Genomic DNA, 26,581 nt, shown 5'->3' with positions numbered 1-26,581 from the left:
TAGGTTAGGTCCAGGTTAGGTTAGGTCCAGGTTAGATTAGGTCCAGGTTAGGTTAGGTCCAGGTTTGGTTAGGTCCAGGTTAGGTTAGGTCCAGGTCTGGTTAGGTCCAGGTTAGGTTAGGTCCAAATGCTCCTTTTCTTTATTTTGTTCTTCTATCCTTCCTACTGTCATTCCTTCCTTCCTTCCGATCCAGAGGAATATAGTTGAGAGCCTGAGACTGAGTGTGGATATGTCTAGGTGAGGTATATTGACCATATTGGTCTCCCTTTAGACAATCTTTTCACCCGTAATGGGCACTTGTACACTCCTCCCCTTTCCATTTCAAATAATTGGATTGGTGCATGAAAGTAAGTTAACAAGTGCACACTTTGAGCAGAAAAGTAGAGAATTGGGACGTTGAAAGGCTTGTGTGCCTCTTGCACTAAGCTCAATTTCTCTGTGTTGTCCACCAGGGGGAGCAAGCCCACTTTGAGTTCCTGTCCCACTCGTTTCACTCCAACATCATCACAGGTCTGTCCATCTGCATCCGCAAGCCCCTCATCGCCACATGCTCCCTGGACCACTCTGTACGCATCTGGAACTTTGAGACCAAGTAAGAGATTCTCTTTGCTTTTCAATGGGAAAAATTTACATGGGAATTTTCAGTTCACTTCCTGAATTGACTGAATTGAAATGGAATCGACCACCAACTGTGTTCTCCATTAGTGTATGTCTATTGTCTCTAGATTATATATTTCAGCGTTTTTTATTCCATTCTATTCATATTGTGGGACAAAACTTGAGAATAGGGTGACCGTAGTCCCGGATTTTGCGGGACAGTCCCGTGTTTTGGCCCATTGTCCTGCGTCGCGCAACCAAACAGTCATGTCCCGCATTTTATCAACAAATTAAAACACCAATAATTTACCAAAAAAGATATACAGGACCAGTCAAAAGTTTGGTCACGTCTACTCATTCAAAGGGTTTTCTTTATTCGTACTATTTTCTACATTGTAGAATAATAGTTAAGACATCAAAACTATGAAATAACACATATGGAATCATGTAGCAACCAAAAAAGTGTTAAACATATCAAAATATATTTGAGATTTTAGATTCTTCAAAGAAGCCACCCTTTGCCTTGATGACATCTTTACACACTGTTGGCATTCTCTCAACCAGCTTCATGAGGTAGTCACCTTAAATGCATTTCAATTAACAGGTGTGTCTTGTTAAAAGTTGTTTTGTGGTTTTATTTCCTTCTTAATGCGTTGGAGTCTCAGCTGTGTTGTGACAAGGAAGGGTTGGGTTGAGGTCAGGTGATTGTGGAGGCCAGGTAATCTGATTCAGCACTCAATCACTCTTCTTCTTGGTCAAATAGCCCTTACACAGCCTGGTGGTGTGTTTTGGGTCATTGTCCTGTTGAAAAACAAATGATACTCCCACTAAGCGCAAACCAGATGGGATGGCTTATCGCTGCAGAATGCCTTGAATTCTAAATAAATCACTGACAGTGTCACCAGCAAAGCACCCCCACACATCACACCTCCTCCTCCATGCTTCACGGTGGGAACCACACATGTGGAGATCATACGTTCACCTACTCTGCGTCTCACAAAGACACAGCCGTTGGAACCAAAAATCGCACATTTTTACTCCACCCGTCTAATGTCCATTGCTTTTGTTTCTTGGCCCAAGCAAGTCTCTTGTTATTATTGGTCTCCTTTAGTAATGTTTTCTTTGCAGCAGTTAGACCATGAAGGCCTGTTTCACGCAGTCTCCTCTGAACAGTTGATGTTGAGATGTCTCTGTTACTTGAACTCGGTGAAACATTTATTTGGGCTGGTAACTCTTATGAACTTATCCTCTGCAGCAGAGGTAACTCTGGGTCTTTTTTTCCTGTGGCGGTCCTCATGAGAGCCAGTTTCATCAGAGCGCTTGATGGTTTTTGAGACTGCACATTTTCCGCATTGACTGACCTCCATGTCTTAAACTAATGATGGACTGTCATTTCTTTTTGCTTATTTGAGCTGTTCTTGGCATAATATGGACTTGGTCTTTTACCAAATAGAGCTATCTTTTGTATACCACCCCTACCTTGTGACAACACAACTGATTGGCTCAAGGGCATTAAGAAGGAAAGAAATTCCACAAATTAACTTTTAACAAGACACACCTGTTAATTTAAATGGATTTCAGGTGACTACCTCATAAAGCTGGTTGAGAGAATGCCAAGAGTGTGCAAAGCTGTCATCAAGGCAAAGTGAAGAATCTAAAATATATTTTGATTTGTTTAACACGTTTTTGGTTACTACATGATTCTGTATGTGTTATTTCATAGTTGTGATGTCTTCACTATTATTCTACAATGTAGAAAATAGTAAAAATAAAGAAAAACCCTGAAATGAGTAGGTGTGTCCAAACTTTTGACTGTTACTGTATATACATGTAGGCTACACTCTCGTTGTCCCTCATTTGAGTATTTTAAATGTGGTCACCCTACTTGGGAAATCTACACTCAATTCAAACGTTAGAGCAAATCTCCTATTGTCTCCAAAGCATAATTAACACCAAATAGATTTCTATAAAAAGTACTAACTTACTCCTCCTGGAGCATAGCCCATCAACAACAGGTTTATACTAACACTGTTTTAAATGAGTCTTCTCCTCCTGTCTGTGTCAGTGTGCTGGAGCATAGCCCATCAACAACAGGTTTATACTAACACTGTTCTAAATGAGTCTTCTCCTCCTGTCTGTGTCAGTGTGCTGGAGCATAGCCCATCAACAACAGGTTTATTCTAACACTGTTTTAAATGAGTCTTCTCCTCCTGTCTGTGTCAGTGTGCTGGAGCATAGCCCATCAACAACAGGTTTATTCTAACACTGTTTTAAATGAGTCTTCTCCTCCTGTCTGTGTCAGTGTGCTGGAGCATAGCCCATCAACAACAGGTTTATAGTAACACTGTGTTCTAAATGAGAGTCTTCTCCTCCTGTCTGTGTCAGTGTGCTGGAGCTGCATAAGGAGTTCCAGGAAGAGGCCTTCAGCGTGGCCCTGCACCCCTCTGGTCTCTTCATCCTGGTGGGCTTCTCCGACAAGCTGCGCCTCATGAACCTGCTCATCGACGATGTTAGGACCTTCAAGGAGTTCACTGTCAGGGGCTGCAGAGAGGTGGGGGAAGGGTTGGTGTTGGGGTGTGTGTGGTACTGTATGTGTGGGTTACAGGTACTCCATGTCCAAATAAACTTCACTATAGATACTGTCAGTTGAACTAATTGAATGAATATTGTATTGCGGTCAATGGAATAATAAGCCAAGTCTTGTTGCTTGTCTGTGTTTCTCTCTTCCTAGTGTGTTTTCAGCCATGGGGGACACATGTTTGCTGCTGTCAACGGAAACCTCATCCACATCTACTCCTCCACTACATTTGACAACCTCTTAAATCTGAAGGGCCACAATGGAAAGGTGTGTTTTCCCTTAACCTGTTGAGGACAGACGTTCCGCTAGCCTGTGGAACCCCTAGCCAACAGCCAATGGCATCGCACGACGCCAAATACAAAACCAACTAAAATACCACAATTCAATTTTCTCAAACAATCAACTATTTTACACCATTTTAAAGATAAGACTCTCGTTAATCTAACCACATTTTCTGATTTCAAAAAGGCTTTACAGCGAAAGCAAAGCATTAGATTATGTTAGGAGAGTACATAGACACAAATAATCACACAGCCATTTTCCAAGCAAGCATATATGTCACATAAACCCAAACCACAGCTAAATGCAGCACTAACCTTTGATGATCTTCATCATTTGACACTCCTAGGACATTATGTTATACAATACATGCATGTTTTGTTCAATCAAGTTCATATTTATATCAAAAAACAGCTTTTTACATTAGCATGTGATGTTCAGAACTAGCATACCCACCGAAAACTTCCTGTGAATTTACTAAATTACTCATGATAAACGTTGACAAAATACATAACAATTATTTTAAGAATTATAGATACAGAACTCCTTTATGCAATCGCTATGTCAGATTTCAAAATAGCTTTTCGGCGAAAGCACATTTTGCAATATTCTGAGTACATAGCTCGGCCATCACGGCTAGCTATTTTGACATCCGTCAACTTCGGGGTCACCTAAACTCAGAATTACTATACTGCTCAAAAAAATAAAGGGAACACTTAAACAACACAATGTAACTCCAAGTCAATCACACTTCTGTGAAATCAAACTGTCCACTTAGGAAGCAACACTGATTGACAATACATTTCACATGCTGTTGTGCAAATGGAATAGACAACAGGTGGAAATTATAGGCAATTAGCAAGACACTCCCAATAAAGGAGTGGTTCTGCAGGTGGGGACCACAATCCACTTCTCAGTTCCTATGCTTCCTGGCTGATGTTTTGGTCACTTTTGAATGCTGGCGGTGCTTTCACTCTAGTGGTAGCATGAGACGGAGTCTATAACCCACACAAGTGGCTCAGGTAGTGCAGCTCATCCAGGATGGCACATCAATGCGAGCTGTGGCAAGAAGGTTTGCTGTGTTTGTCAGCGTAGTGTCCAGAGCATGGAGGCGCTACCAGGAGACAGACCAGTACATCAGGAGACGTGGAGGAGGCCGTAGGAGGGCAACAACCCAGCAGCAGGACCGCTACCTCCGCCTTTGTGCAAGGAGGAGCAGGAGGAGCACTGCCAGAGCCCTGCAAAATGACCTCCAGCAGGCCACAAATGTGCATGTGTCTGCTCAAACGGTCAGAAACAGACTCCATGAGGGTAGTATGAGGGCTCGACGTCCACAGGTGGGGGTTGTGCTTACAGCCCAACACCGTGCAGGACGTTTGGCATTTGCCAGAGAACACCAAGATTGGCAAATTTGCCACTGGCGCCCTGTGCTCTTCACAGATGAAAGCAGGTTCACACTGAGCACGTGACAGACGTGACAGAGTCTGGAGACGCCGTGGAGAACATTCTGCTGCCTGCAACATCCTCCAGCATGACCGGTTTGGCGGTGGGTCAGTCATGGTGTGGGGTGGCATTTCTTTGGGGGGCCGCACAGCCCTCCATGTGCTCGCCAGAGGTAGCCTGACTGCCATTAGGTACCGAGATGAGATCCTCAGACCCCTTGTGAGACCATATGCTGGTGCGGTTGGCCCTGGGTTCCTCCTAATGCAAGACAATGCTAGACCTCATGTGGCTGGAGTGTGTCAGCAGTTCCTGCAAGAGGAAGGCATTGATGCTATGGACTGGCCCGCCCGTTCCCCAGACCTGAATCCAATTGAGCACATCTGGGACATCATGTCTCGCTCCATCCACCAACGCCACGTTGCACCACAGACTGTCCAGGAGTTGGCGGATGCTTTAGTCCAGGTCTGGGAGGAGATCCCTCAGTAGACCATCCGCCACCTCATCAGGAGCATGCCCAGGCGTTGTAGGGAGGTCATACAGGCACGTGGAGGCCACACACACTACTAAGCCTCATTTTGACTTGTTTTAAGGACATTACATCAAAGTTGGATCAGCCTGTAGTGTGGTTTTCCACTTTAATTTTGAGTGTGACTCCAAATCCAGACCTCCATGGGTTGATAAATTGGATTTCCATTGATTATTTTTGTGTGATTTTGTTGTCAGCACATTCAACTATGTAAAGAAATAAGTATTTAATAAGATTATTTCATTCATTCAGATCTAGGATGTGTTATTTTAGTGTTCCCTTTATTTTTTTGAGCAGTGTATTAGAAAAATTGGATTACCTTTGCTGTTCTTCGTCAGAATGCACTCCCAGGACTTCTACTTCAACAACAAATGTTGTTTTGGTTCCAAATAATCCATAGTTATATCCAAATACCTCCGTTTTGTTCGTGCGTTCAGGTCACTATCCGAAGGGTAACGCGCGAGCGCATTTCGTGATAAAAAAATTCTAAATATTCCATTACCGTACTTAGAAGCATGTCAAACGCTGTTTAAAATTAATTTTTATGCAATTTTTCTCATAAAATAGCGATAATATTCCAACCGGGCAACGTTGTATTCATTCAAAGAGAGAAAGAAAAACATGGCGAGTTCTCGTGACCGCGCATCTCCAGTCTCACTGTCCCCAGGCTGACCACTTACAAACTCTGCTCCTATACTTTGCCCAGAGACAGCAGACACCCCATTCCACTTTCTGGCGGCTTTAGAGAGCCAATGGAAGCCTTAGAAAGTGTCACGTTACAGCACAGATGCTGTATTTTCGATAGAGATGCAACAGAAGGACAACAAATTGTCAGACAGGGCACTTCCTGCATGGAATCTTTTCAGGTTTTGGCCTGCCATATGAGTTCTGTTATACTCACAGACACCATTCAAACAGTTTTAGAAACTTTAGAGTGTTTTCTAGTCAAATCTACGTTTTTTATCCGGCCGTGAAAATACTGCCCCCTATCCCAAAGAAGTTAACAGGAAAATCTATGGTCCTATACTCATCAAACATAATTTCCCTCAGAGACTATGTATGAAACCCAGCTGACTGTCACTACTACATCTCCCTGCTGTCTGACTTGTTATTGTGTATAAATGGTGTCTGTCAGGTGCGGGCCATCGTGTGGAGCACGGACGACAGTCGCCTGGTGTCGTGCGGGATGGACGGGGCCGTGTACGAGTGGAACACGCTGAACAGCAAGCGCGAGTCGGAGAGCGTTCTGAAGTCCTGCAGCTACACTGGCGTCACCATCTCGCCCGATGCCAAGACTATCTTCGCTGTGGGGACAGACTGTACCCTTAAGGAGATCCAAGACTGTCAGGTGGGATTGAGGTTATACCCTCAGCTAAGGGTGGTTCCCTAGATAACACTTTGTGCAACAACTTGAATTCTCCCTTGCTCTCCTTCTGAACAACATAGTTTTTAGAAAGTTTGGCAATGAGTCAAGTCTACAAAACTTAATTTAGGTAACTGTGTTTGTAACAAATTGTAGTTTTTGGGAGTAGAAAACTGCATTTAGATTGAATGTTTCATCCACAGAGATCCATTTCTATGGTTTCATCAATGAGAAAATGTGCAGAATGTTGGCCCAGTTTCATCTTTCTCCCTCTTCTCCCACTTCTCCCTCTGCGAGGAGAAGAAGCCCCTAGTGGGAATGACATGGTATACTAGCGTGATCCCAGATCTGTTTGTGCTGCCTTGGCAACTATGACCATAGGAGTTGGCGAGACAGCATAAACTGATCTGGGACCGGATTTGTGCTTTGTACCAATGTGACAAACTGTTCTCAGATCCTTAGGGAGGTGGCAGCGGACGACGTGGCCTACACCACCATCGCTATGTCCCGCTCGGGACGGATGCTCTTCGCAGGGACCTCCATCGGGACCGTCAGGGCCATCAAGTACCCTCTATCCACACAGAAAGATTGGATCGAGTACCAGGCCCACTCAGGGGCTGTCACCAAGGTGGGTGTGCCAGGGTGCATTGAAGCTGTTCTGACGGCTCCTGGTGGCCCAACACCTTAAGACACTATGTTGGTGTTTCCTTTATTTTGGCAGATACTTGTACATTGTACAGTAAAGTCTACTGAATTAACAAATATAAATAATGATGATCACGTTGGTCTTGTTCAGTAAGGAGAAAGTGTTTCATAATGGAATGAAACAAGGAGGTACCACCTGAACACTTAAATAAAATGTATTCTTATTATTACCCTGTCCCCACTCAGATGGTGATCACGTTTGACGACCAGTATCTGCTGACGGTGTCTGAGGACGGCTGTCTGCTCATCTGGAAGATCATAGACAAGGAGGGCCGCGGCCTGAAGAGAGACAAGGACATCACCTACGCTGAGGAGATCCTCATCACCAAGTCAGACCTAGAGGAGAAGGTACTGGCCATGACGGATTATGGAGAAAAAGAGGGGAGATATATGGGAGAGAGAAAATACAGTTAAAACATGAGATACTTGCATGTCTTTTGATTTACATCTGGTTTGCCCATTGCTACTAATGCTTTGAGTTCCATGCCTCTAGTAGGATTATGTAAATGTTTATCTTGATCATAGTCTAGGTTGTTTCTCTTGATCATGCATTGCCTTCCTACTCTCGTCTATTCTACTCTGTTCTATTCTACTGTTTTATTCAACTCTGTTCTATTCTACTCTACTCTATTCTACTCTGTTCTATTCTACTCTGTTCTATTCTTCTACTCTGTTCTATTGTACTCTGTTCTGTTCTATTCTACTCTGTTCTATTCTGTTCTATTCTGTTCTGTTCTATTCTACTCTGTTCTATTGTACTCTGTTCTGTTCTATTCTACTCTGTTCTATTCTGTTCTATTCTGTTCTGTTCTATTCTACTCTGTTCTATTGTACTCTGTTCTGTTCTATTCTACTCTGTTCTATTCTGTTCTATTCTGTTCTGTTCTATTCTATTCTGTTCTGTTCTGCTCTATTGTACTTTATTCTATTGTAACAGAACCAGATCATGATGGAGCTGAAGACCCGTGTGGAGGAGCTGAAGATGGAGAATGAGTACCAGCTGCGTCTGAAGGACATGAACTACAACGAGAAAATCAAGGACCTCTCAGAGAAGTTTGTCCAAGAGATCGAGTCCCTCAAGACCAAAAACCAGGTACAACCAGTGGCGATTTTATCATGTATTTTAGCATGCCCCTTTGTGGGGCAAAAAAAAATAGATGTGGAATGCATGCCAGCAAAGCCACTACACAACACAACACTAAACAATACATGAATTGCACTATACCACTGCTACACATGGCTATCAGCGGAGCCTTGTCTGGCAGCGAAACAGTTAATTCAGCCTCATTTTCTGACTTAAAAAAAAAACATTGCTGATTTGCTTAAACAAATGTGGTTTCTACTGACAATTGAGATGTACAAACTATGGCATAAGGGGACGACAAGCGGATAAGAGGCAATCCATAATTTTGATTAAGACATTCATGAGCGAGCTAGGACGGACGTAGTCAATATAACTATCTGTTCAGCACTTTTGAATGTACAGCGACAGAATTCAGAACATGGTCCGTTCTTAAGTGTTCTCCCTGTACACCAAGTCATAACCGTAGGATAAATAAAGTGGGTATATAAGCAAACAATAAAAGCTCTTACAATATTCGATGACAACATTTCTCTAAAACCAGTTATAGGCTACATGTGCACCACCAAGTCAGACCAGTAGGTGAAATTAAGAGGGGTAAATAGACCAAGTGATTAGGGTGAGGCACATGGGCTACTAACATCTTACTCCTCAACATACACTACTTTCTTAGCTATAATATACATATCTCCCTAATATTACATCATTTATGCAGCAGCATACAAGACATTTTTGGACTCACCTTGTTGTGCTGTGCTCACTTGAACAGTAAGGTGGCGCGGTGATCCTTCGTGGGCAAATTTTGTCATCAAAGTCTGGCATTCTCTGGATTTATGGTGCATTCAAGACAACCGGGAACTGTGAAGAAGAGGGAAAAAAAGGTTAAATCATGATGACGTCAGTGATCTTCAGGTTGTAGCTCTGGAAAGATGCCCGAGTTCCCGATTTACAATTCCGACTTGGATGAAAGTTCAAAGCTTATTTTCCCAGTTGTAGCCGAGTTCCCAGTTGTCTTGAATTCACTAAAGTCAGATTTTGAAGTTCCGAGTTAACAGTTGATTTGAGCGCGGCACAAATCATGCTTCATTGATGGCATGGCCAGTGTTGAATGTTTATAATTTTAAACTTGGAAAAGAGACCCTTAATCTTAGACTTGGGACCACACAGCCACTCCACTGAATAGCAGGCTAATGATTGCTTTGCAATGCTTGCAGTTAGCCACTGATTCCTTCCAAACCAGTCATTGTTGAATTGGCGATTTCCAACTTGTTGTGTAATGTTTATGTCCAATGAGCACCGATACGTTTTATCTATAATTTCTCTTCATTATTTCTCTTCATATGACAAGGATTAAAAAGGATTTGCCAGTAGATTGTCGACTTGATTCACGATGATGACTGCTAGCTAAGATTTTGAAAGTATGATGTTGACATGATCAGTCCAATCAAAGCTACGGTAGATATAACGTGATTTGACGTCATTTTATCTGTGGCCAATGACCTTGAGCCTTCTTGGATGGGCACTTCTAATGTAACTCTATGGCAGCACCCAATGGGCTAGAATTTTTTAAGTCTATCCTTAGACTTGGCGGTGACGTAGTGTCCCCATGAGTGACAGAACACTGAGCCAATCACAGTGCAACGCTCCGTATTTTCTGCTGGCTTGCCCACACCATTACAGAAAGCACTGAGAGAGGCTGAAACACCTGCATTTTGGAGCTGCATTACTCAAGAAAACAAAAAAGAGACCATGTTTGTATGCTGCTTTACTAACTCAAAGATATATATATATTTTATTTTGCCATGTTTGCAAACTTATATGACACGTATTAATGCCAATTTATGATTTTTTGGGGGCTAAAAACGTGCCCCACCTGCCCTGAATGACGGGTTGCCACTGGGTACAACTGACTCACACAGGGTCAATTTGTTGCTTGGCCCACAGTTGCGGGCTGCGGTACAGGTTTCTGGGACAAACTATCACTGGGATATGATGTGGATTGAGCTCTGTCACTGGGATATGATCTGGATAGAGCTCTGTCACTGGGATATGATGTGGATAGAGCTCTGTGTCACTGGGATATGATGTGGATAGAGCTCTGTGTCACTGGGATATGATGTGGATAGAGCTCTGTGTCACTGGGATATGATGTGGATAGAGCTCTGTGTCACTGGGATATGATGTGGATAGAGCTCTGTGTCACTGGGATATGATGTGGATAGAGCTCTGTGTCACTGGGATATGATGTGGATAGAGCTCTGTGTCACTGGGATATGATGTGGATAGAGCTCTGTGTCACTGGGATATGATCTGGATAGAGCTCTGTGTCACTGGGATATGATGTGGATAGAGCTCTGTGTCACTGGGATATGATGTGGATAGAGCTCTGTGTCACTGGGATATGATGTGGATAGAGCTCTGTGTCACTGGGATATGATCTGGATAGAGCTCTGTGTCACTGGGATATGATCTGGATAGAGCTCTGTGTCACTGGGATATGATCTGGATAGAGCTCTGTGTTGCACACGCATTGCCCCAATTGTTCTACCTGTACCACGGCACAACCTAACCTTTTAGATTCTGCACCTGCTTCCTGTTGACGCTTGATACTGTATGCAATTGAGACTGTTGTGAATGTGGGGACTAAACCCAAACATGCTGCTATCCAGATAAAGTACGAGTATTGAATCAAGGCTGGTGAACTGCACTGCATTTAAATCGTCTTTCTAATACTGTTGACCTGGGCCTTGAAATGAAAGGGATGCAACCAATAACAAACCTTACCTGACCTCTATTAGGCCTGATGCAGGGTACTGTTTGTGAGCACTAGACTACAGTAGAGAGTGAATATGTTTTTAGCAGGCTACTCGAAGAACATATATGTTTTCCTATGAGTGAAGAAGCTAGACGAGTGCTTTGTGCAGACTACATTGTCACGCCCTGATCTGTTTCACCTGTCCTTTTGCTTGTCTCCACCCCCCTCCAGGTGTTGCCCATCTTCCCCATTATCCCCTGGGTATTTATACCTGTGTTTTCTGTCTGTTGCCAGTTTGTCTTGTTTGTTCAAGTGTACCAGCATTTAGTCTGAGCTCCTGTTTTTCCCTAGTCTCTCTTTTTCTCGTTCTCCTGGTTTTGACCTTTACCTGTCCTGACCCTGTACCTGCCGGCCTGACCACTGCCTGTCCCTGACCCTGTACCTGCCTGCCTGACCACTGCCTGTCTCTGAGCCTGCCTGCTGACCTGTACCTTGGCCTCTGCTCTGGGTTATCGACCCCTGCCTACCTTGACCTGTCGTTTGCCTGCCCCTGTGGTTACAATAAACATTGTTACTTCACACAGTCTGCACTTGGGTCTTACCTTGATTCCTGATACACATCTCTTATAGGAAAGCAGATATCTGTTTTCCTATGAGTGAAGAAGCTAGACGAGCGCTTTGTGCAGACTACATCTCTTATAGGAAAGCAGATGTTTGTTCTTCAAGTAGCCTGCTAAAAGCAGATTCACTCAACTACTGCTTATTTCTCACAAACAATCATTACTGTTTACTCTAATGCAGCACCTGGTATGGGACAAATGTGCAGATGTTTGTATGTCAACACAGTACATTTTCCTTTGAGAGAACCCTTCATTCAGGGTTGTGGTCCATCTGTTGTGCTTATATAGACATGCATATTCATAGTCTATATGTGTATACGTTTATATACATTATTCAGTTGCAGAGCTGGCTTCAAAATACTATTTGAAATCATTTCGAATACTCTTATCTGGGCTTGACTGAGCTTCCCTGTTTCAACAGAACCAATAGAAAAAGTTTGTAAAAAATGACAAACCCGCCCAGCTGGCACTCTAGGCAGGCTAAAGCAAACGCTAATTGATGAAGATAAATGAACCCAGGTCTGATCTGTTGTGTTGCAGGTCCTGAAAATGGAGAAAGAGAAGCAGGAATTGTCCCACCAGGAGGTCATGAGGGAGGTCGTGGAGAAACACTCCAGAGAGCAGCAGGATTTCGGTAAGAGAGAAATAAATTTTAAAAAATCTACGTAACCACACGTGAATGCAATTTCTTAAGATTCAATAAAATATTCTGAAACCTTATGACCTTAGCTGAACGTAACCTCTTAATACTTTACAACAGAACATTCAGATCAAGTTTTGTATTCAATAACCCTGCTGGGCCCTGTATTTTACTGCCACATTTGCACACTCATACATGCACACCCTCCACGAGTAGTGGGTTTGAATCCTGCATGGGCCACACCGTACGGTGTAAGCTGTTTAAGGTAAAGGCGTCTGCTAGAGGAACATTTTTAAATAATTTAAAAAAATGTAACTAGGCAAGTCAGTTAAGAACAAGTTCTTATTTACAATGACGGCCTAGGAACAGTGGATTAACTGCCTTGTTCAGGGGCAGGACGACAGATGTTTACCTTGGCAGCTCGGGGGATTCGATCTAGCAACCTTTCGATTATTGGCCCAACGCTCTAACCACTAGGCTACCTGCCGCCATGTCATCATCTTCGTCATTCCCCAGAGTCGACCAGTAACCAGAAGCTGATGCTGGAGTACGAGAAGTACCAGGAGCTACAGCTCAAGTCGCAGCACATGCAGGAGGGCTACGAGCGGCAGCTGCAGGCCATGGAGGACAGCAAGGGCCGCGCCCTGGAGGAGCTCACCCTCTTCTACGAAGCCAAGCTCCAGGAGAAGATGCTCATGCTGGGCCAGGTGAGGTGGGGATAGAGGGTAGGGACAGGGGGTCCGGGGGTGGGCGGATGGGGCTAGGATGTACTCTGGAGGGCTCACCCTCTTGTACGAGGCCAAGCTCCATCACAAATTGTCATCATAGATACTACTCTAGAAAAGAGGAAACTCAGGGCTTGGGATTCTTGATCTATCATATTCACGTTGTCATGCTGCGTCACGCGGTTGATACTGTGGCTGTAAAGAGGAACACACAACGATAGGCTATATCGATTATAACACACCGAAGTCAAACCACACCCGCAAAAAATCTCTGGCTCGTGGCTTCTTGCATATCTTAATGAGCAGGTGGAAAAGCCAAGTTCATCCCCTCTTTAAGCTTATCATATTTCTGTATCTGAGTTCTGATTTTGTGTGTGTGTGTGTGTGTGTGTGTGTGTGTGTGTGTGTGTGTGTGTGTGTGTGTGTGTGTGTGTGTGTGTGTGTGTGTGTGTCTCAGTGTCAGGACGAGTCCAGGCAGCAGGTGAGGGAGTTTGAGGAGTCCAAGAAGCAGATGGAGGAGGACGGAGACCGGGAGATCCAGGACATCCGCATCAAGTACGAGAGGAAGCTACGGGTAGAGAAAGAGATCAACCTGCGCCTGAAGGGAGAGACTGGTGTCATGAGGAAAAAGGTCAATACAAAATAAACAGTTATCTTCACTCTTTCGTTCCCCACTCGTAGAATAACCCTAATCCACTCATCATGTAAAAACCAGACCACAGAACAACAGAGAACACAAGTTATTCATATCTCCAGTCCTCCAATGTCTTTGAAACAACGGGTTAACTACATTCAGTATTCCATGATAAAATGCTTTTTATTCCACATACAGTATGTTATAACTTCCACATACAGTATGCTATAGCTTCCACATACAGTATGTTATAGCTCCCACATACAGTATGTTATAGCTTCCACATACAGTATGCTATAGCTTCCACATACAGTATGTTATAGCTTCCACGTACAGTATGCTATTGCTTCCACATACAGTATGTTATAGCTCCCACATACAGTATGTTATAGCTTCCACGTACAGTATGCTATAGCTTCCACATACAGTATGTTATAGCTTCCATGTACAATATGCTATAGCTTCCACATACAGTATGCTATAGCTTCCACATACAGTATGTTATAGCTTCCACATACAGTATGTAGTATGCTAAAGCTTCCACGTACAGTATGCTATAGCTTCCACATACAGTATGTTATAGCTCCCACATACAGTATGCTATAGCTTCCACATACAGTATGCTATAGCTTCCACGTACAGTATGCTATAGCTTCCACGTACAGTATGCTATAGCTTCCACGTACAGTATGTTATAGCTCCCACATACAGTATGCTATAGCTTCCACATACAATATGCTATAGCTTCCACGTACAGTATGCTATAGCTTCCACATACAGTATGTTATAGCTCCCACATACAGTATGCTATAGCTTCCACATACAATATGCTATAGCTTCCACGTACAGTATGTTATAGCTCCCACATACAGTATGCTATAGCTTCCACATACAATATGCTATAGCTTCCACGTACAGTATGCTATAGCTTCCACATACAGTATGTTATAGCTTCCACGTACAGTATGTTATAGCTTCTACATACAGTATGCTATAGCTTCCACATACAGTATGTTATAGCTTCCACATACAGTATGTTATAGCTTCCACATACAGTATGTTATAGCTTCCACATACAGTATGTTATAGCTTCCACATACAGTATGCTATAGCTTCCACATACAGTGTTATAGCTCCCACGTGCAGTATAGGCTGCTACAATATATTATATCTATGAAATATCTATTCTATAATCTATTGAATCTCCACTTCTCATTCACACTCTTTAAACATGTCTTCTCTCTGTCTTCTCCCCTCTCTGTCTTCTCCCGTGACAGTTCAGCAGCCTGCAGAAGGATATAGACGACCGCAACGTGGAGATTGAGAAGCTGAGGGTGGAGCAGCAGAAGCTACGAGGGGTCATCAAGTCCCTGGAGAAGGACATCCTGGGCCTGAAGAAAGAGATCCAAGAGAGGGACGAGACCATCCAGGATAAGGTGGGTGGTGGGTGGCTGCAGGGGGATGGGGCGGGTACAGGTACTGGAGGAACCTAGGCTAGGGGAGGGTTGGAGACGCACATTGTGGGCCTGAAGAAGGAGATCCAGGAGAGAGACGAGACCATCCAAGTCAAAGTGGGGATGGACAGGGTCCTGTTCATTAGGCATCAAACAAGAGAAAAGGGACTGAGACGGAGAAAAATAAATGTTGTTTTTTGTTTAGTGTTTTTTAACAGAAAACTAAACATGACCTACTGTAGGGTACGTTCTGTGTAAGGGGGCATATGTATTGGATCCACCTTCTAGCACTAGTTATTGGTAGGGAGACGAGACACTGATTATGTTAGCTTCTTCTTCTGGAACATCTTTCCTAAATACAACTCAATATGTAGTACATCATTCTTTCATAACCCAGTAAGGTACCTAAAGTGCAGAGTAGGGGGGTGCAATCGCAGATAGAACCTTATGGCTCTGAAATGTCAATCTGGGTTCGGCCATACGGTCTTATCTGGGTTCGGCCATACGGTCCTATCTGGGTTCGGCCATACGGTCCTATCTGGGTTCGGCCATACGGTCCTATCTGGGTTCGGCCATAGGGTCCTATCTGGGTTCGGCCATAGGGTCCTATCTGGGTTCGGCCATAGGGTCCTATCTGGGTTCGGCCATACGGTCCTATCTGGGTTCGGCCATACGGTCCTATCTGGGTTCGGCCATACGGTCCTATCTGGGTTCGGCCATAGGGTCCTATCTGGGTTCGGCCATAGGGTCCTATCTGGGTTCGGCCATAGGGTCCTATCTGGGTTCGGCCATAGGGTCCTATCTGGGTTCGGCCATACGGTCCTATCTGGGTTCGGCCATACGGTCCTATCTGGGTTCGGCCATACGGTCCTATCTGGGTTCAGTCATACGGTCTTATCTAGCACAGAATGTTACAATTATTTCACTTTCAATAGAAAAATACACACATTTAATGATTACATAAAGATAAATACCCTTCTTTCTAAACACATCATCCAAAATATTAATTCATGTTCATCACACATTTGTTAAAGCAATAGTGCCTTAAAATTACAAATACACTACACTGAGTGGACAAAACATGAAGGAACATGCTCTTTCCATGACATAGACTGACCAGGTGAATCCAGGTGAAAGCTATGATCCCTTATTGATGTCACTTGTTAAATCCACTTCAATCAGTGTAGATGAAGGGGAGGAGACAGGTTAAAAAAGGATTTCTAAGCCTTGAGACATGTATTGTGTATGTGTGTCATTCAGAGGGTGAATGGGCAAGACGACTCAATATTAGGAAAGTGTTCCTAATGTTTGGTCAACTCAGTGTATATCTTATGGAGAACTAGCAACATTGCTAAAGCTTAGCTCAGAATGAGTAAACTGATATATTTTTCTAGTCTCTGACAACCAACGTCAGTAAACTACTTGCTAGTTATCAATAAAATGTGGTAATTTTAGTGAAATACTCCTTCCATTGAGGTTTTCCTATTGATAAAGTACAAGACAAAAACAGAAATGCTTCTCCTAAGGGCCTAAAACATGATCTAAGGCACCTGTATTTATTTGTTTTTACCTTAAAAAGAGCTTACGTTATGTTATGGCCAGTCTTCTGAAAAAGTTGTGATAAAAAATCGAAGTAATTTAAAAAGAGGACCAGAATCTATGATATAACTAATCCAGGACCTGTTACTATATGGTTCTCTCTGCAGACTGTATAGTTCTGAGATCATGGGTATTGAGAACTGTTTTGTGATGTCTTCCTCTTTTTGACTCAATAAGTATATTTTCTTACATACAGTTATTTTGATTGACAACCCAGTGTTGTGTGATTGGATTGCAGATAGGACCTTATGACGCCAAGTTAAAAGGTGTTTGCGCAGATGGACGTTTCTGATTTAGATTTTTTTCATCGTAAACGTCCTTTTTATTTTTATCTGACATGTCTCACATGTAAAGGACAGCCTGAAGAGCAACTCTATGTGAATAACTCATTTTGGACCAAAATGTCAGAACTACCACAGTAGCTATTAGTACAACAGAGACATGTTTTGGGTTATAAAAGAGGTAACAAAACTCCTCCTTTTGCAGGAGAAGAGAATCTACGACCTGAAGAAGAAGAACCAGGAGCTGGAGAAGTTCAAGTTTGTCCTGGACTACAAGATCAAAGAACTGAAGAAACAGATCGAGCCCAGAGAGAACGACATCAAAGAGATGAAAGAGCAGATTCAAGAGGTGAGAGACAGCTACATCTGTTTTTAGATGGTCTCAGTGGTCCTCTGTATCTCCGTTGGTAGAGCATGGTGCATGCAATGCCAAGATAAGGGGTTCAATTCCTGGAACCACCAGTACGTAAAACGTATGCAGGCATGACTAAGTCGTTTTGGATTAAATGGTGTATAATATTATACGATCATACAGGTGAGCAGCAGAAATATCAGAAATACATACATTCTTATTGCTGATCAAAATGCTACTTCCGACATTCGTGTCATAATGTTGTTGTCCACCTGAATCATCAGCATTGACCGCTACATTTTCTCACTCATCACACTTGCACATCTAACATGGGGGGGAAAAAAAGCCCACAAAAGATCCACAATTTCATATATCTGATCAAAATGCCATGACATACAGTACATTTGCCATGTTGCATTTACACACGAAAGCACCTAGAATCGCCTGCATTGACCCCTCTCTCTAGCCCTGCATTGACCCCTCTCTCTAGCCCTGCATTGACCCCTCTCTCTAGCCCTTCATTGACCCCTCTCTCTAGCCCTGCATTGACCCCTCTCTCTAGCCCTGCATTGACCCCTCTCTCTAGCCCTGCATTGACCCCTCCCTCTCTAGCCCTGTATTGACCCCTCTCTCTAGCCCTGCATTGACCCCTCTCTCTAGCCCTGCATTGACCCCTCTCTCTAGCCCTGCATTGACCCCTCTCTCTGCCCTCCATTGACCCCTCTCTCTAGCCCTGCATTGACCCCTCTCTCTAGCCCTGCATTGACCCCTCTCTCTCTAGCCCTCCAGTCAACACATGAGGATGCATGTAAGATGTAGGTGGACATGAATATGATGCTGCAGCAAACTGCAATAGCCTATATCGTGAGCTCATTGAGGTTGAGTACCCGGTGCTCTCTTCATTGCGGCATACCTGTAGGCTTTAAGTATAGTGTTACCTTCTCCATTGGTAGATGGAGGGAGAGCCAGAGTAGATGGAGGGAGGGAGGGAGGGAGAGCCAGAGTAGATGGAGGGAGAGCCAGAGTAGATGGAGGGAGGGAGGGAGAGCCAGAGTAGATGGAGGGAGGGAGGGAGAGCCAGAGTAGATGGAGGGAGGGAGGGAGGGAGGGAGAGCCAGAGTAGATGGAGGGAGGGAGGGAGGGAGGGAGAGCCAGAGTAGATGGAGGGAGGGAGGGAGGGAGGGAGAGCCAGAGTAGATGGAGGGAGGGAGGGAGAGCCAGAGTAGATGGAGGGAGGGAGGGAGAGCCAGAGTAGATGGAGGGAGGGAGAGCCAGAGCGTTGACCACTTCAGTTCTTCACTCAGTGTCACACATAAAACATTAGGAACATTAATATGGAGTTGCACCCCCCCCTCCCATTTTGTCCTCAGAAAAGTCTCAATTCGTCGGGGCATGGACTCTACAAGGTGTCGAAAGTGTTCCACAGGGATGCTGGCCCATGTTGACTCCAATGCTTCCCATAGTTGTCAAGTTGGCTGGATGTCCTTTGGGTGGTGGACCATTCTTGATACACATGGGAAACTGTTGAACTAACCCTACACTCATTAAAAACTCACTATCCAAAGCCTGTCTCAAGTCTAAAAATATATTATTTAACCTGTCTCCTCCCCTTCATCTACACTGATTGAAGTAGATTTAACAAGTGACATTAATAAGAGATCACATCTTTCACCTGGATTCACCTGGTCATTCTATGTCACGGAAAGAGGTGTTCCTCAATAAGGTTTTGTATACTCAGTGTATGTATTGTAGCACTCATTGAGAGTGACTGACTGGCCAATGGATGCTCTCTTTGTTAGATGGAGGGCGAGCTGGACCAGGTCCACAAGAGGAACACTCAGCTGGAGCTGAACATCACTGAGCTGAGACTCAAACTGAAAGCCACCGATAAGGAGATGCACAAGGAGACGCAGAGGGTGAGAGAGGCTGGAGTATGCCTGTCTGCTTTACCTGAGAATGGATGAGAATCAGAGAGGTTTTGTGGGGATTATGGGAAGAGCGAGAGAAGGCTCATACCAAATATTTCACTTCACCTCATGAAAACACTGTATATAGTAGAGAATCTTAAAGACATGGACAGGGACTACCTATTCTGAATGGGACCCCTAGCCCCTATGTCATATGCACTTATACATTATGCATGTCTTTTATTTAACTAGGCAAGTCAGTTAAAGAACAAATTCTTATTAACAATGACGGCCTACCCCCGGCAAACCCTAACCCGGACGGCACTGGGCTAATTGTGCACCGCCCTATGTTACTCCCGATCACGGCCGGTTGTGATACAGCCTAGGATCGAACCAGGGTCTGTAGTTACATCTCTAGCACTGAGATGCAGTACCTTAGACTGCTGCGCCACTCGGGAACCATTGCAAACTGTCATAAACATAAAACTCCCAGCTACTATCCAATCAAAGCCACATTGACATTATCCCACCCTTGGTTAGACACGTAACACAATATCTGCCAATTAATTTCCAGCAATATTGCCCGTCTGTCTCCTTTTGATGCGTGTGTCAGGCCTTATGTAGCCAGTTAGCGATGCTAATGATAACCAGTGTCTTGTTTGTAGACAGAAAGGCTACAAAATCCTTCTCAGCTAAATGTAAACTGCAAAGTAGGCTTACCTGACAGAAAGATATCATCATTATTTGTATAATTTGGGTGGCAATTGATTTGCTAACTCTGCCATGACATGTGCTGCAACAGTAGGCCTAACAGCAGAAACATCGCTAGACCGACACATTCCTCTCTTGCTAGATGCACAATTAAAGGGGAATTACACTCAAAAATCGATGACATTTTTTTCAGACCCAACAAATTGTCTTCTGATGTGATTTAAGCATTGACATGGACTCAGACCATCCATTTTTTTTCCAATTAAAATGTTTAATATTGAGAGTAAAAAAATCCCAAACCAGGAAAAATAAAACAGAATTCAGAAATATACAAAATAGAATTGTATGGGGCCTGTCATGCCAAATTCTGTTTATTAACCATTATATTACCAGGTATATTGACAGAAAATGCATACAGTTGAAGTCGGAAGTTTACATACACTTAGGTTGGAGTCATTAAAACTTGTTCTTCAACCACTCCACAAATGTCTTGTTAACAAACTATAGTTTTGGCAAGTTGGTTAGGACATCTACTTTGTGCATGACACAAATCATTTTTCCAACAATTGTTTACAGACAGATTATTTCACTTATAATTCACTGTATCACAAATCCAGTGGGTCAGAAGTTACATACACGAAGTTGACTGTGCCTTTAAACAGCTTGGAAAATTCATGGGACCATGCGACCACGCAGCCGTCATACCGCTCAGGAAGGAGAGGCGTTCTGTCCCCTAGAGATGAACGTACTTTGGTGCGAAAAGTGCAAATCAATCCCAGAACAACAGCAAAGGACCTTGTGAAGATGCTGGAGGAAACAGGTACAAAAGTATCTGTATCCACAGTAAAACGAGTCCTATATCGACATAACCTGAAAGGCCGCTCAGCAAGGAAGAAGCCACTGCTCCAAAACCACCATTCAAAAAAAGCCAGACTACGGTTTGCAACTGCACATGGGGACAAAGATTGTACTTTTTGGAGAAATGTCCTCTGGTCTGATGAAACAAAAATAGAACTGTTTGGCCATAATGACCATTGTTATGTTTGGAGGAAAAAGGGGGAGGCTTGCAAGCCGAAGAACACCATCCCAACCGTGAAGCACAGGGGTGGCAGCATCATGTTGTGGGGTTGCTTTGCTGCAGGAGGGACTAGTGCACTTCACAAAATAGATGGCATCATGAGGATGGAAAATTATGCGGATATATTGAAGCAACATCTCAAGACATCAGTGAGGAAGTTAAAGCTTGGTCGTAAATGGGTCTTCCAAATGGACAATGACCCCAAGCATACTTCCAAAGTTGTGGCAAAATGGCTTAAGGAGAACAAAGTCAAGGTATTGGAGTGGCCATCACAAAGCCCTGACCTCAATCCTATAGAACATTTGTGGGCAGAACTGAAAAAGCATGTGCGAGCAAGGAGGCCTACAAACCTGACTCAGTTACACCAGCTCTGCCAGGAGGAATGGGCCAAAATTCACCCAACTTATTGTGGGAATCTTGTGGAAGGCTACCTGAAACGTTTTACCTAAGACAGGGACTTTTTACTAGGATTAAATGTCAGGAATTGTGAAAAACGGAGTTTAAATGTATTTGGCTAAGGTGTATGTAAACTTCCGACTTCAACTGTACAGGTCCCGGGGAAGAGTTGCAGGGTAGGGAAGGGAAGAATGTGCCTATTTGAAAGCATTAAAAGAAATAGTAGCTCGCAACGTTTCATTTTTTTTAAAGTAGCTCTCATGCTGGAAAAGGTTGGAGACCGATGAGTTAGAGCATATAGGCCTAGTTCAAAGACATAGCCCAATGTTTACATAATTTCCATTACTCATCTCATATGTATATGCTGTATTCTCTTCTACTGTATCTTAGTCTATGCTGCTCTGACATTGCTCATCCAAATATTTATATATTCTTAATTCCATTCCTTTACTTTAGATTTGTGTGTTGTTGTGAAATTGTTAGATATTATTTGTTAGATATTACTGCACTGTCGGAGATAGAAACACAAAGCATTTCGCTACACCCGCAATAACATCTGTTAAACACGTGTATGTGACTAATAACATCTGTTAAACACGTGTATGTGACTAATAACATCTGGTAAACACGTTTATGTGACCAATAACATCTGCTAAACACGTGTATGTGACTAATAACATCTGCTAAACACGTGTATGTGACCAATAACATTTGATTTGATGCTGTACATAAACAAAGTATATGAATATATCTGTCTGGTAATTCCTCTTGCTCTCCACCCAGGTGAGGGACGTGGAGGCCCTGGTACGCAGGTTCAAGACAGACCTCCATAACTGTGTTGGCTTCATCCAGGAGCCGAAGAGGTTAAAGGACAGTATCAGAGAGCTCTATGACCACTACATCCAGCAGAGTGATGTGGTGAGATGGCTATACGTGCCAGTGGACGCGCGCGCGCACACACACACACACACACACACACACACACACACTAAAAAGTATTCTGTGTGGAAGGTTATGGCAGGATGAGACAGGACGATGATGCGCGCACACACACACACATACACACTCAAGTGCTGCTCTGCATGCTGGCTCACAGACACACACTTAACACAGATTAGTTGGATGCATTTCTAAAATGTTTTTGATAAAGTACCACTTTAAGGGAATGAATTACCAGTTAGCATCCGGCATAAATATTCAGGAAACACAAAAACACACATGCTAGTAAAATGAACGTGTGTGTGTATAATGTGTGTGTGTAATGTGTGTGTGTTGAGGTGGACATAGTGGGTGTGGACGCAGACATCCAGAGGGAGTACAGTCGTCAGAGGGAACACCTGGAGAGGAATGTGGCGTCTCTGAAGAGGAAGCTGGCCAAAGACACAGAGGTCCACCGGACAGACAACGTCAAGATCATGAAGGTGGGAGGGAGAGACGATCGCTAATACCAACCGCAGCCCCGTGGGCAAAATGTGTTGAGAAGACAATGTGCTGAAGACAATGCTTCAATGTGAAAACCGGGGTTGTGTTCAGTAGGGCACACTGTAGCAAAACATTTTGTAACTGAAAACGAAAATCTGTTCTTATTGGATAAATTCAGTTAGTACCTACCCAGTTCAAATGCTTTTCCCCCTACTGAACATGACTTTTCAACCAGAAAATGATGACCTCTACTACCCAATTTTGAGAGCTGGGAATTTACCTTCCAATGTATATAGTGTGGTTTATTCACATTCCATATTCCACTAATTAAATTCCACTGCTATTTCAAAATCCTAATTTCAGTTTAGCACTGAAGTTCAGTTTCATGTCTCTTTTCCAGGAGAACGTGTCTCTGATAAAGGAGATGAATGATCTGAGGCGGGAGCTGCGTCTGCTGAGGACTCAGGTCCACGACTATAAGAGCCAAATGGGCATCAGCAAAAAGAAAGTGAGCTCCTCAGACCTCACAGGTGACTGGACCCTCACACACAACAATATCTGATATTCACTATAACCCAGATAACAGTTTGACCTGAGAGTTGATCTGTTTCTACTTGTTTTATCGGTTCATCCTGCGTTCACACTTCTGACCTTTATTTCTGTCTTCAATAATGGAATCCTTTTTGGAAAAAACATTCTGCAAACTTTGGTGCAAACGCTTAGCTAGTAAATTTGTCCCCTGTTCATCTTCAATAGTTTTGAATGCGTTCTTGTTTCTATGTAGTGATGGAACAACTTCCCATGCATTCTAAAACAAAAAAAACTAATTAATAAATGAACATTAATGCAAGAAAAAGCATGATATGACCCTCTTGACCACACGCATTACCGTAGTGTAAACCTCTGACCTCTGTATCCCCATAGCGCTGACTTCTGACCTCTGTGTCCCCATAGCGCTGACTTCTGACCTCTGTATCCCCATAGCGCTGACTTCTGACCTCTGTATCCCCATAGCGCTGACTTCTGACCTCTGTGTCCCCATAGCGCTGACCTCTGTGTCCCCATAGCGCTGACTTCTGACCTCTATATCCCCATAGCGCTGACTTCTGACCTCTGTATCCCCATAGCGCTGACCTCTGTATCCCCATAGCGCTGACCTCTGTATCCCCATAGCGCTGACTTCTGACCTCTGTGTCCCCATAGCGCTGACTTCTGACCTCTGTATCCCCATAGCGCTGACCTCTGTATCCCCATAGCGCTGACCTCTGTATCCCCATAGCGCTGACTTCTGACCTCTGTGTCCCCATAGCGCTGACTTCTGACCTCTGTGTCCCCATAGCGCTGACTTCTGACCTCTGTGTCCCCATAGCGCTGACTTCTGACCTCTGTGTCCCCATAGCGCTGACTTCTGACCTCTGTATCCCCATAGCGCTGACCTCTGTGTCCCCATAGCGCTGACTTCTGACCTCTGTATCCCCATAGCGCTGACCTCTGTATCCCCATAGCGCTGACTTCTGACCTCTGTATCCCCATAGCGCTGACTTCTGACCTCTCTATCCTCATAGCGCTGACTTTTGACCTCTGTATCCCCATAGCGCTGACTTCTGACCTCTGTATCCCCATAGCGCTGACTTCTGACCTCTGTATCCCCATAGCGCTGACTTCTGACCTCTGTGTCCCCATAGCGCTGACTTCTGACCTCTATATCCTCATAGCGCTGACTTCTGACCTCTGTATCCCCATAGCGCTGACCTCTGTGTCCCCATAGCGCTGACTTCTGACCTCTGTATCCCCATAGCGCTGACCTCTGACCTCTGTATCCTCATAGCGCTGACTTCTGACCTCTGTATCCTCATAGCGCTGACTTCTGACCTCTGTATCCTCATAGCGCTGACTTCTGACCTCTGTATCCCCATAGCGCTGACTTCTGACCTCTGTATCCCCATAGCGCTGACTTCTGACCTCTCTATCCTCATAGCGCTGACTTCTGACCTCTGTATCCTCATAGCGCTGACTTCTGACCTCTGTATCCCCATAGCGCTGACTTCTGACCTCTCTATCCTCATAGCGCTGACTTCTGACCTCTGTATCCTCATAGCGCTGACTTCTGACCTCTGTATCCCCATAGCGCTGACTTCTGACCTCTGTATCCTCATAGCGCTGACTTCTGACCTCTGTATCCTCATAGCGCTGACCTCTGACCTCTGTATCCTCATAGCGCTGACTTCTGACCTCTGTATCCCCATAGCGCTGACTTCTGACCTCTGTATCCTCATAGCGCTGACTTCTGACCTCTCTATCCTCATAGCGCTGACCTCTGTGGAGGGGAGGGGTTTGGTGACGAGGCTGAATTTCGAGGAGGAAGCGGAGCGTATCATCCAGCTGCAGCGCGTGGAGATCCAGAGGCTGAAGATGCAGATGCAGGGCCAGGGCCAGTACCAGTCCCTAAGACCCCCCTCTAGCAGCACCAAGCTGCCCGTACTCACCACTTGATCCTGGGGGAGGAGAGGAGAAGGAGGAGGGTGGAGAGGAGTTGTGATGGTTACCTGAGTTAAGAGTTATTGGTTAAAAGCTAAATGTTATTGGTTTTCTTTAAAATAATTTAGCAGAGTTTGATTGAGCTTGCCTGGCACAATGGAGTAGAACAGACCTAAAAAAGTGCAAATCCAGCATTTCAGGTTGGCTCAATCAAACGCTGAGCGAAAATAAATACTATTTGAACCCAGGTCAGATTAGGACCCTGAAGGAACTCAGTTTTAATCGAATTAACCTGACATTGGTGGACATGAGCAGTAGACATGGCATATACCCAATGAACTACATACATGTAGAGATACATGTACTGATTATACATGGAGGTAGTCGAGCTGAGGGCATCTAGCCTGGTCCCAGATCTGTTTGTGCTGATTTGCATGACAATGACCATAGGAGTTGGCTATACAGCACAAACTGATCTGGGACCAGGCTAGAAGCCACCTGCAGAAACACAGGGCCAGGGATTGATCAGGTGGTCTGCCCACAATATCTATCACATAGTCGCACTGAGTGAAGCATTGAAAACACCATTTCAACAGTCAAATACGAGCAGAGAGTATTTATATTATATAGTCGGGCAATAAGAAGCTATTTGTGTTATGTGTGATGTAAATAAAGATTTAAAAATGTTCCTGAAATATGTGTTTGAATGTATTACACGTCATGTGGGGCGGTAGGTAGCCTAGTAGTTAGAGCGTTGGACTTGTAACCGAAAGGTTGCTGACAAAGTAAAAATCTGTCGTTCTGCCCCAGAACAAGGCAGTTAACCCACTGTTCCTAGGCCGTCATTGTAAATAAGAATTTGTTCTTAACTGACTTGCCTAGTTAAATAAAGGTAAAAAAAATAAAAATGTGTTGTGGAGTATGGGCGCGGCAGGAGTTGACTGTAGAGTAGAATGA

The 26,581-nt window shown here is 44.0% G+C and overlaps 1 protein-coding gene across 2 annotated transcripts in view; it reads left to right on the top strand.

The window, feature by feature from the left end:
- cfap57 (cilia and flagella associated protein 57) overlaps positions 1–26,319 on the top strand; it is a 31,884-nt gene extending 5,565 nt beyond the window's left edge. For both annotated transcript variants that reach the window (XM_014189430.2, XM_014189434.2), the window contains 17 exons: positions 453–592; positions 2,983–3,148; positions 3,329–3,442; positions 6,559–6,771; positions 7,241–7,414; positions 7,678–7,839; positions 8,429–8,584; positions 12,488–12,581; positions 13,104–13,294; positions 13,770–13,943; positions 15,224–15,382; positions 17,486–17,629; positions 19,432–19,548; positions 22,508–22,642; positions 23,002–23,145; positions 23,547–23,676; positions 25,455–26,319. In XM_014189430.2, coding sequence (XP_014044905.1) covers positions 453–592; positions 2,983–3,148; positions 3,329–3,442; positions 6,559–6,771; positions 7,241–7,414; positions 7,678–7,839; positions 8,429–8,584; positions 12,488–12,581; positions 13,104–13,294; positions 13,770–13,943; positions 15,224–15,382; positions 17,486–17,629; positions 19,432–19,548; positions 22,508–22,642; positions 23,002–23,145; positions 23,547–23,676; positions 25,455–25,639 — 2,598 coding nt within the window. In that variant the 3' untranslated portion in view covers positions 25,640–26,319. The remainder of the gene's footprint in view (positions 1–452; positions 593–2,982; positions 3,149–3,328; positions 3,443–6,558; positions 6,772–7,240; positions 7,415–7,677; positions 7,840–8,428; positions 8,585–12,487; positions 12,582–13,103; positions 13,295–13,769; positions 13,944–15,223; positions 15,383–17,485; positions 17,630–19,431; positions 19,549–22,507; positions 22,643–23,001; positions 23,146–23,546; positions 23,677–25,454) is intronic.
- Positions 26,320–26,581: the final 262 nt, after the last annotated feature.

This window comes from Salmo salar, chromosome ssa03, assembly GCF_905237065.1.
Source record: "Salmo salar chromosome ssa03, Ssal_v3.1, whole genome shotgun sequence".
Lineage (NCBI taxonomy): Eukaryota > Metazoa > Chordata > Actinopteri > Salmoniformes > Salmonidae > Salmo > Salmo salar.
This window is presented reverse-complemented; position numbering and strand designations above follow the sequence as displayed.